The sequence below is a fragment of the Pogoniulus pusillus genome, chromosome 2, assembly GCF_015220805.1.
Source record: "Pogoniulus pusillus isolate bPogPus1 chromosome 2, bPogPus1.pri, whole genome shotgun sequence".
NCBI lineage: Eukaryota > Metazoa > Chordata > Aves > Piciformes > Lybiidae > Pogoniulus > Pogoniulus pusillus.
Window position 1 is genome coordinate 12,382,625 of NC_087265.1, and position 11,501 is coordinate 12,394,125.

At 58.0% G+C, this 11,501-nt stretch overlaps 1 protein-coding gene across 1 annotated transcript; it reads right to left on the reverse strand.

The window, feature by feature from the left end:
* Positions 1-5,351: 5,351 nt before the first annotated feature.
* Positions 5,352-9,857, reverse strand: EN1 (engrailed homeobox 1). Its single transcript, XM_064156396.1, has 2 exons — positions 8,873-9,857; positions 5,352-6,247 (listed from the first exon to the last, which is right to left on the reverse strand). The coding sequence occupies exons 1-2, from the start codon at positions 9,543-9,545 to the stop codon at positions 5,931-5,933; spliced, it is 990 nt and encodes a 329-aa protein (XP_064012466.1). The 5' UTR covers positions 9,546-9,857; the 3' UTR covers positions 5,352-5,930.
* Positions 9,858-11,501: the final 1,644 nt, after the last annotated feature.

Below are 11,501 nucleotides of genomic sequence, written 5' to 3' on the forward strand. Positions count from 1 at the left end.
TTTTAAGTCCAGCAAGGCCATGCAGGTGTGTATCCTCCTCTAGCTCTTTCTTAAACGGGCTGTTGGCATGAGGGGACACCTGAGAGCTCCGGTGAAACCCGCAGGGTCCTTGAGTCCCACTCCTCCCCGGGAGGGACACCCTGTGGCTGCCTGGGGCTGAGGCAGAGTTAGAAGAGGGGTGACTTTTGAATCTGGCAATCAAAGAAGGAAAGAGAGAAAGATACAATAAAGTACCCCGTTACTGGCGCCGTTCGCCATTCCCTGCAGTGCTTTCTCGGGGAGCAGGGTCGCCTCGCAAAATGCTGGGCCAGGGAACGGGCGGGAACAATCTCCGTCAGCATCGGGCGTGGAGGGAGGCTCGGCACGGTCCGACAAGATCCCATCGAGAGCACAGCCCTTTCCTCCATCCCACCCGCGCAAACAGAACCTGGGCCGGGCAGCCGCTGCACCATGAGTGGGAGGTGGTCGTGTCCTACCGACGACAAGGGGTGCCCAGAGTTTGTCAACCCCGGAGTGCCGCCTGCCATCCTCTTAGTCCGTCCCTGCCCATCCCGCCCCCTTGCCAGGTGATGTGCCCGGGTAACCTCTACCAGGCGGTTCTGTCTGACCCCTGGGTCCCGGGCTTTGCCGCGGAGCGGAAAGGGCTCTCTGAGCCTAGCAGGGGTTGCGGCCCCAAGAGAGAGCAGCCCCGGTGCTACCCCAGTGTCGGGACTTGCCTTTACTTCTGTCATGGCCCCACTGTTCCCTTAACGCAGCGGCCCCGAGCAGCCTATCCGAGGATCAGAAAGGGGAGAAAAAAAAAAAAAAAAAAAAAAAACAAACCCACAAGTTCCCCAGCCCGCCGGTGTCTGTGGCCCCGCATCGCCCTGGCGCTGCAGCTCCCGACCGTGCCCCAGCAGAGCCCAGCGACAGCACGCTGGGGCAAAGCGGAGCCGAGCCCAGTGTCCCCACCACGGCCTCCACGAAGCTCCCCACGACCGCACAGCCAGCACAGGTATGGCCTCGGCCACGGGGCTCGGAGGGCTCGGTTTGAAACTCCCGTGCTCCCTAACCTCCCCCTCCCGCTGACGGCTCTGGTCCTGTCGCAGCTCACAAAGTTTTTATTCGCATCCTTTTTATCTCCAACCTGACAAAGTGACCAAGAACGAACAAACAAACTCTTCTTAGCGTAAGGATTGCTCACCTGGTGCAGTAACGATCAGATCTCAGAGCAAAGGGCTTCTACTTCCACCAAAGTCTGGCTCCCCGACTTACTCAACCGGAAGAAAGAGCTCCATTAGCTGTTTTACATACGCTCTTTTAAATCTCTTTCAAAGGCATTTGGTGTAAAGCGTAAAGATGCACCTTGCGCTGTCAACAGCCAGCCCCAGCCTGCGGCTCGGGTGCTGTGTCCCCAGCAGAGAGAAACTTAAGGATTTTTTTTTTCTAACCTCAAATTTATAACCCTTTTCGTTCAAATGCCAGCCCTTCTCCGTCGGCGATGCTTTTTCCAAACGGTTTTAGATTTAAACGCACACTGTTTGCGCTGTGTTTGGATTCAACCACCGCTCTGCGTTTATTTGCTGTGAGACAAAACAAAAGTTAAATCGAACCGGTTTTACCGACCAAGAAGTCGGAGTCGGTTAGGGGGTCCTACGTGCCGTGCCCTCTTTTCTGGGACGCTCCCGGGCCGCGGCGGAAAGCAGTGATCTCGCCACCGGGACCGCCCCTCCCCGCCATCTCCCCCCTCCCGGGACTCCTTCGGTGGCTTGGGGGGTGGGAAAGGCGGCCCGGGCAAGGCTGGTCCCTACAGCCCTACCAGCCGCTATCTCCTCTGGTCAGCGCCTGTTTGGCGAGCAGAGCTCCCACCTCCGCTTAGTCACTTGATAGGGCTGGCTCGGACCTTACCCGATGGGGAGGGAGAGGTGCGACGCTTGTTAATATTCACTGTTAACCACCGGGACAGTCACTCGTTGAATTCCGCCGTGGCCTCGAGCACCGTAGTGAGGGTACGGAGGGAGCCTGGGACTGGGCCCTCGAACCCAGCCATCCGACGGCCAGCACCCTTTGAGAGGCAGACTCCTGTGCTCGGTGCCCGGAAGCAGCACACCTCCCTTCTGCCGAAGACGGGGAGAGAGCCCCCCACATCCATGGCCCTGCAAGCAGAGGGGAGGGGAGCGGAACCCTCTTGTGTAAAGCTCCCTGCTGTCGGAGCCCGCAAGATAAACATCATTAGAAATCATTGTAATTGGGATTGTGAAATCTGACCTCTGACCCGCCGGGCTACGTGTCACAACCGTGTCTGCTTTGATTCCTCGAAAAGAGGCACAAAGGAACAAGCTCCGTGACAGGAGACAGAGGGATCCGCGCCCTGGCCCGAGGGGACCGACGAGGGGGAGACCGCGCGTGGCCTTCCCCTCCCCCCCCCCCCCCCCCCCCCCAAAAAAAAAAATCTCCAGACTCATTTGCATATGCAAAGCAGCGGGGCGCTGGGCAGGGTCAGGGCACAGGGCCGAGGCCGAGGTCCTGGAAGCGGATGTGCCGGACTTTTCAGGGTGCTTTGTGGGGAGAAATGAGCGTCGGTGCGTCCTTCCACCAGTGCAGGGGGAAGAGAGGTGTTAGCTCTTTTTGGTGTTAGCTGAGATTCACACCCCACAAACGCACTCCAGCTTCCCGAAGGTTGAAGTGTGGGGAAACCGAACCCCATTGAAGGGAGGGAGAAGCAGGTACCGCTTTTCCTTCAGAGACACCGTCCGGGCTTGTGGGTGTCCACTCCCGGGGCTTGGGCTTCCTGGTCCCATCTGTCCCGTTCAGCATCCAGGTCCCCGACCTGGGTCCCCGATGTCCTTCGCCTCCCCCAGCCGCTTCGCCCACTGCTGTTCCCTCTCCGACGGGAAGGATGCTGCTGCTCCTCTTCTTACCTCTCGGCTCCTCACACCCCACGGGGCTGGTGCTGAACCCCGGAAGGACTGCCAGCCGGAGAGCATCGCCAGCGGAGCTGGCACCCACAGTGGAGCCAGCGAGGGCAGACCTGGCCCACACCGGCCCGTGCCAGTCCCCTCATATGCCTCTCTCCTCGAGAAATCCTAAAAGCATAATTACATTTAAACCCCTGACTTGTTTAAATAATCCTCTTTAGGGTCACTTTAATCTGCCCTCTATTTTTCCTTTCGTCTTTATTCCTGACTTGTTCAACTCAGCTGAGCTTGGCCAGACAACCTGCCGCTGAGGAAACCCCTCTTCAACCTTCTCCTCCGGACTCCCCCACGTTGTGGGTGACCACCTCTCTCGGGAGCCTGTGCGCGACTGCAAGTAGACAGCGGCTCCAGGGCTCTGTCGGCGGGGCGTCGGGTGACGAGGGTGGTCCCTGACAGCCCCGCTCGGCCCAACTCAGGAAGCCATTCTTAGTATTACCCGTGTCCTGCGGGAGGGGAAATCAGAGAGTCTGTACCCTGCCCTCTTGGCGGGCCAAGGAATGCTCTGTGGGAGGGTAATTACCCGATTTTTAAGAAATTAAGTTTTTGCCTGTACAGTTCTAGGAGACTTCAAGGCTGCAGGTATATAAGAAAGGTAGAGAACTGGACTGAGATTGGTGTGGGAGGATAAACTCCCGCTGACCCCCCACAGCAGCAAGTAGAAGGGGACTGGGAGGAGTGTGTCTGAACGCCCCCCCTGAACCCTAAAAGTTGCCCCCGCCGGGCCGAGCTCTCGAACCGCGCTTTGAAGAACAGTTTATTTTCCTCGGTACGGCAGATTTAGGATTCAGTCCCCTCGAAAACAGGTGAAGGAGAATGAAACGCAGAACTTTAGATGGCGCTGTACAACGTTTATTGAAACCCTCCAAGCTCCTTGGCCTACTGAGAGGCGCAGAGCTCTCGGCGGGCAGAGAAGTGCTGGGCTGAGCGAGGATGAGGTGGAATGGAGTAAAGGACGGGGTCATGGCCGGCCGGCAGTGGGTGCGGAGGACAGGGGGCTTTCGCGGAGCAGGGAAGCCCCAGCCTGTGCCTTCATTCCCGGGCGGTGGCAGCTAACTGCAGCACAAAGCAGAAATAGTTAAAAAGCAAACAACAATGGCAGAGGGCCACCTTCCTCTGGCCCTTTGCTCCCCTTCTCGAGTAGATGGACCCCCCCCTAATGTCTCTGACAAGGCAGCGGAGGGAGAGCGGAGCAGGGAGCCACAGATCTGATAGGAGCTGCAGGCTGAGCTAGCTGGGTGTGCTACTGCTCACCCACCTCCGCACCCCGGTTGCTTAGGCCTGCGGGGGGGATGTAGGAGAGGTGCTCCCCTAGCTCGGATTCTCACCCCGACTCTGCCCGCCTCTCCCCTCCGCCGGCTGTGAGCCTCAGAGATAGATTCAGAGGAACATAAAGAAAGGAGAGGAAAAGCCAGCAGACAGCCCCATCGGGAGGCCCAGAGGCTCTCCACCCGCTCCGATGCTTGGTTTGTGCAGAAACCGTGAGCAACGGAGCCCCTGCATCCGCCCTCGGCTCCGCGGGGGTCCCACGTAAGACCTGCATGGACTTCAGGCCCGGGCACAGCGGCCCTCGGCGGCCCTCGACGGCCGTTGGACAAATCCACGGGCGCCGTCCGCCCCAGCTCGCCGATGCCCCCGGGTGAAGACAGCCGTCCCCAGGACAGGGCACAGCCCAATTTAACAGGGATCGGTTTAAAAACGAAGTGATGTCCACATATGGGAGTTCATCCACCACCTCACGTTTCCCACGTACACGGGCAAACATGATGCAAACCCTGCAAAGGGGAGCGGAGAGCGGTGGCAGGGAGCGGGGAGCGCCGCCAAGAAGCGGCGGTGCAACGTCTGGTGCCGAGCGGCGATCGCCCTGGTGCTGTCCTCGCGGCGCTTCTGCCCTGCCTCAGCAGCTCTTGCTCCTCACTGGAAACTCGGGATGGGAGCAGACCCACTGGGAGGGAGGCAAGGAGCTGTCAAGCAAATCCCCTTTCAACACATCCTGGAGTTCTAAACATCCAGACTGTTTAAGGCATTTTTTCCTGCAGGAGATGGCAATATATTATTACCATTACTACTTGGTGGTTTTTATTTCTTGTTAACAAGGGAGGTATGGGAGGTAAGGCACAACATTAACAGCCAAAGAGAATTTTAGTAAGGTAGAAAAATAAAAATTAAAAAATCAAAGGTCTCAGACAAGGTTTTAAGCAAGGGATGAGTTGTTTTAAAATTGCTGCATTGATCCATCAAAACCAAAACCTAAATATGCCAGCAAAACGGCACTATATACACAGCGTATTGTGTGTGTGTATATATATATTTATTTTTTTATATATTTACGTGTATATATTTATATATATATACAAACATCCATACACTAAAATAAATAATTACAGCCAGCCTGGATCCTGAACACAGTCTACACTTTATTTCAGACTACAGATTTCTGAACATAATAAAATCTTTGGCTTGTAGCGGCGGGTTCAGTCTCGCAGTCTGTGGATCAGAATTATTTTTTTTTTCCTCAGGAAAAAAAATGAAAGAGACAGAAATTCAAAAACACACACACACCAAAAAAAAAAAAAAGATTAAATGAAAGATCAGAAATGTCAGACATTTACTGTAAAACAAGAGCAACGGAAATGGGAAAAAAAAAAGAGAGAGAGAGAGAGAGAGAGAGAGGAAGAGGAAAAAAAGCAAACAAAATGAACAAAAGACAGGGGAAGAGAGAGAGAGAGAGAGGAGAGAGAAACTGTCCAGCAAATAGAGAGCGCTACACATATTTCTTACCTGAAATTAAATATATACAAGGTCATATGCTGTTTGGCTATATAGAGATAATTTTTTTCTTTTTTAAAGTGTTCATATTTTTTCTTTTTCTTAATCGGAGTCCTTATACTATGGATAGACAATAGATCTGCTTTTAAATAGCACCTGTCCACTCCCTGGCCGGTGCCGCGGTGCAGACCTAGGGTCCTCACCCCTTCACTCGCTCTCCTCTTTGTCCTGCACGGTGGTGGTGGAGTGGTTGTAGAGTCCCTGGGCCATGAGGTGCAGCGCCAGCCCATTCTTGATGCCCGTCGCCTTCTTGATCTTGGCTCGTTTATTCTGGAACCAGATCTTGATCTGGGACTCGTTGAGGCTGAGCTCCTGGGCCAGGCTCTGTCGCCGCTGCTCGGTGATGTACCGGTTCGCCTGGAACTCCGCCTTCAGTCGCTGCAACTGCTCGGCCGTGAACGCCGTCCGTGGCCGCTTGTCCTCCTTCTCCGTCTTCTTCTTCTTCAGCTTCCTGGTGCGGGGGCCTGCGGGCAGGGCACACACACGCCGCTGGGCAGGGCCGCGCCGCCGACCGACCGACAGACCGACTGCCGCCCCCGCCCCACTAGTCCCCGAAAAAATGGCCGACAGGCTAATTTGTGCCTGTCCCGTGTCGTCCGCCCCATCTCCTTCTACCCCAACAGCCTCGCCACCGCCACCCCAATACATGCATGGGAGGGAAGGATCGCAGAGGCCGTGGCCGGGCGTGCCGTGCCGCCCGAGCATCCCCTGCCGCTTCGCCTCCACCTCGGCTCCACCAAGGGGAGCAAAGCTCCGTTCTCCCCCCCACTACGACACACGTCGGGGCTCCCCTCCGCCTGCCCGCTAGGATGAGCCGTGCACCATCCTCTACACCGCTCGGGGGCAGGGCCTGCTGGCCGGGCAGCGGCTTCGCCGCGCAGTCCGCAGGACGAGAGTGTCGGCGGCCCGTCACCGGGAGCAGCGGCCTCTCCCGGGGTTCTCCTGGTTTCTTTTAGCGGGGACAACAGCTCCCTCCAGAAAGCTGACCTATCCTCACGGGGCCTTTCTCCGCCACCACCCCGGAGATCCGCCGCCGCCCAGGTCCTTCAGGCTTTCCGGCGGCCGATCCTAGCCGGGAACCCCCGACCCTGCCAGTAGTTCCCTCCAGGAACCTCAGTCGAAAGCAGTGCCGACCCTCCACCGCTCCACTCCCAAGGCCGGGATGGGGCCAGGTGAAGTGTCACAGAGCTCGCCGGCAAAGCAGCCCGGCCTTGGGGTACATCCTTGGGGAAGTATCCAGCCAGGAGGCTACCCCCGGATGCTGTGCACGCTGGTCTGGCCCGACTCTGGGGGAGTGGAAAGGGGTGAAAGCCCTGGAGAGAGTGATCTACAAAAATCCTTCCGACAGCTGCCAGGCTCGGCGGGCGGCCACGGGCCCGCAGACCCCCGTCAACAACAGCCGCAGCCGAGGCCACCCCGTCGCCGAGTAGGCCGAAAGCTCTTCTCCTGGCACAGCCTTTCCGCAGAGTGCGGACTCTCCCAGCGGCTCGGCGGCGTCTGCCAGCGGGGAGAGGGATAGGACCAGGCAAGATGCTCCTGGGCTTGGTCGGCGAAGGGGCAGAGGGCCCTGGGAGTGAATGGCTTTTTCCCGGCACCTTGCAGGAGGATGCCGACGCCTCCGAATGCCGCAGCCCGCTCGTCCCTCCCCGGAGCCCGGAGAAGAGGACGGGGCCATGGGCAGCTTCAAGCAAAACAAAGAAAGAGGCCGTGCTGAACCAGCCTGCCGTCGCCCTTTCCCTCTACGGGCTGGGGCGAGCACCAGGCTGCAGTGAGAACATACGGAAATAATCCTCTTCCCGAAGAAAGGGGAGTAAAGGAAATAAAGGCGCAAGTGCAAAACTCCTGGCACACGGCGGTCCTGGGAATCGGTAGCAATATACCCGTGGCCGGGCCGGCCGGGAGCAGGGGCCGCGCCGTCTGACAGCTCTATCACTCCATCAATCACTCGAGTCAATCAAAGTGGCTTTTCTGAGTTTCAAGTCGCTGGACGTGTCAATAACGCGGGGATGGACATGGCTCGGCCGATATTGACCGCCAGCGGGAAGCAGCCAGGCCTGAGAGCGCGGAGCGGGGCCAGGGCCGGATAGCGCCGCCTTCTCCGAGTCACGGAGCTGTCCCCAGGCAGCCGGCCCGGAGACCCCTGGTTCCGAACAGGGGAGCCCACCCCGACCCCGGCCCGCTCTGCCGGATCCCTGGCTGCTGGGGGGCACTGGAGGATCCTACCTCCTCTCCCTCCGCTTCGTTAAAACAAAAAAAAAGGCAATTACAAATGGAAACTAAGGGTGATAAAGGAAGGGGATGTCAGGGACACCGCGGTAGAGTGAAGGAAAGGGACGGCAGAAGGGCATGTGGGTCGGGAAGACCAAGCAGACAGCTCCCACTGGGGCGGCCCGGGCAGAGGCATGTCGCCTCGCCGAGAGCCGGGCCGCAAACCAGGGCTGAGAGCACCGGTTCCCGCGACAACGCGCGGCCTAAGGGCCTGTCTGGCTCTGTCTTGCCGCAGAAGCCCCTACAAGCAGCCTCTCCTCCACCTTCCTAAAAAAAATGTTCTTCGCCTTCCGAGAAAGCATCCCTCCCAACAGGCACCTCCAGCAGCTGCCCAATATGTGGCTCAGGTTTCCCCACCTCCGACACCCCCGAAAGGCCACCGGCACAAAAAAAAAGAGTAAAAAAACGCAGGCGAAGAGAGCAGAGGCAGCCTCTGCCTTCCTCCGCGACTCTCCCAGCCGAGGCAGCTGCGCTGCAGAACATCCCGGACTGCGGCAAGCCGGGGTGGGCAGGGGGCACGAGAAGGGGGTCGCTCCCTGCCGTCTCTCAGCATCGACACACGGCCGAATCGGAGCCCGGCGTCACATTCAAATTTGGGAGATGAGGAGGAGGAAGGGGGGGTAGGGGTGGGGGGGACGCGTTTCCTCTCGCCCCGGGTGACCCAGGACACCCCCCACCCCCCGCGCCTCCCCACGCGAGGTTCTCAGCAGGCCGGGAGCCAAAGCAAAGGAGGGAAGAGGGGAAAGGAAAGGGCGGGGGGGAGCGGGGGGGAGAACCTTGTCACGATTTTAACAGCTCCCAGATGCGCCGCGGTTCCTTACCCGAGGACGGTCTGTCTGAATACCTAGTGCAGTAGACCCAGGCAGGCCACACCAGCGGCTGTTGAGAGTCGGGCTTTATAACAGGTCCTCCATTATTAGAGCCCATGAGGAGGATGGCGGGGCTGCCGTGCTCCCCGTACTTCGCCGGGTGAGTCTCGCCCCCGTCGGTGGGGGGCTTGGCCGCCCCCGACGCCGCCGCTACCGCCGCGGCGGGGCTGCCTTTGGCGGCGGCGGCGGCGACGGGCGGCGGCGGCGGCGCGGAGCCGTCGGGACGGCAGTTCGAGTCCGGGCAGAGGAGAGAGGGCGGATTGGGCGGCCGGGCCAGCAGCGGGTTGACGTTTTCTCTACCTGAGCTCTGCCCCCGGTCTCCATCCCGCTCCCGGCTGCCTCCTCCTCCTCCACCGCCGGCCGGCGCGGGTGGCTCCTTCTTGCAGCCGAAGTCCGGCCTCAGGATGTTGTCGATGAAAAAGTTGGTGGTGCGGTGGGGTGGCGGCGGCAGGGGCGGCGGCGGGGGCGGCGGGTGGCGGCGGCGGGGCAGGGGCAGGGGGCAGGGCGCAGCGGGGGAGGCGGGCGCGGGGCTGGGGGACACAGGGACGCTCTCGCCATCGCTGCCGCTGCTCGCCGGACCGGGCGCCGCGTCTCGGTGGCCGTGCCCCTCCGGCGGCTCTTCCATGCTCAGCCCCCGCCACGGAGATCGCTGCCTCTTTTCCCCCCCACCCACCCACTTTACGTCCACCCCACTTTGCCGGTGGGTGGCGGGGTGGAAAAGGGGGCGGAAAAAATTAAAGAAAAAAAAAGAAAAAAGAAAAAAAGAAAAAAAGAGAAAAAATGAAAAGAAAAAAATTAAAATAAAATCCACTTGTTGGGCTGGAGCTGAGATTGTTTTCTCCCCCTCGCACAGATGGATCCAAAACCAGGGAGACAGTCTAGGGCTTCTTTGCCTCTTCTCCCGTTCAGCTTTATATTTCCACCACACACAAAAAAAAAAAAAAAAAAAAAAAAAAAAAAAAATCCAAACCCAAAAAGATGTGCGGCAGCACCGCGGTCCCCCCAAAAAAACCCGCCCCCCCGAAAACCCGTCAAAATCTGCCCATCTCCCGCCGCTGCCACCGCCGCCGCTACGGCGGCTCCGCGTTGCCCCGCTGTCACGCTGCGCTCTGCCCACGCCGCGGGCTGCCGGAGCCCGTCCCCGCCAGCCTGGTGCTGCACGCTGCCCGGGCCCCTTTAGTATGATTATGTTTTTAATTCTTGGTTTTTTTCCTTTTTTTTTTTCCTTAAAAAAAACCCAAAAAACCACAAAACAAAACCAAAGGCAAAAACTAAACCCAAAAAAAAAAAAAAAAAAAAAAAAAAAAAAAAAGGCCAAATCGGTGACAGCTCCGGTCCGTGCCACAAACTCTCCCTAAAAAATCCCTCAGCCACACTTTTTTCACTCGCACCGGAAGCACGTGAGGCGGCCCCGCGCCCGGGGGCGGCCAATGGCGCGCTGCCGCCGCCGCTGACGCCCCGCGCCGCGCCCAATGGGCGCCCGCCGGGCCGCCGCCATAAATACCGCGTGGGGACGGGACGGCACCGGACGGGACGGGGCGGGCGGCGGGAGCACCGCGGGCACCGCGACGGGGCGGAGGCACCGGCCGCTCCCGTCCGGACACTCGTGTACCGGGCCCTCCCTTCCCCCGCCTCCTCTCCCCTCCGCTGCCTTCCCCCCCCCCCTCCGCCTCCTCCCCTTGACCAGCGCCGTAAACAACTTCTTCCAACAGCTCCGCGTTCTGCGTGGGCCGCCGTGGGTGGCGGGGATCTGGTCAGCGGCCGCTCTCCTATTGCCCTCCCACCAATAATAAAACCCCTCTCTGAAAAATACATGGGTGTCTTTTTTTCCCCTCTTTTTTTCCTTCTTTTTATTCTTTCTTCGATAGGCAGCGAGGGTATGTGGCGAGCGGGATATTGATTGCCCGGAATCGAAACTTTTTTTTTCTTGTAAGGAATCAAAAATACGAAAATAGCATTAATAACACTACAGACAGGAGACACCGCCGGGATGAGCTGGGCTTATGGCTGCAGCATTTTGGCTTATTTTGTTCCTTTATTTTATTCCTTTGTTTAGGATTCTTTTCGGGATACGAAGCAGCTCAGCCTCCAGCTCTCAGATGAAGTAGTGTCGTGTTTTCTCGTCTGCTTTTTGATGTTTGTTTGTTTATTTGTTTGAGTTCAGTTTGTTGCTTGGTTTTCCCCTGTTGTTTTTTTTTTTTCTGGTTTGTTTGGTTTTGGTTTTGGTGTGTTTTTTTTTTTTTTTTGGGGGGGGGGGGGCGTTTGGTTGTTGGTTGTTTGGTTTTTTTTTTCCGGCAAAGACCGAGCACCTCTGGCCGTGTGCGGAAGCAGGAGGAAAATTTAAGGTTTTTAAAGTTAAGGGAGAAAAAGGGACTTTTCCAGGACTGGTGTATCTTTCTAAAAAATAATTTACAGGGGGAAAAAAACACCAGAAAACAAAAAACAACATCTGACCCCAGTTTTGGGGTTGTTGGACTACAAGAGCTGCAGTCCAGCTCCGGGAGAGGTCGGTTATGCCGCCGCCAGTGCCTTCTCACGCTGGCCACGGCTGCTTCCCAGAGCGGAGGCCGAGCAACTACCA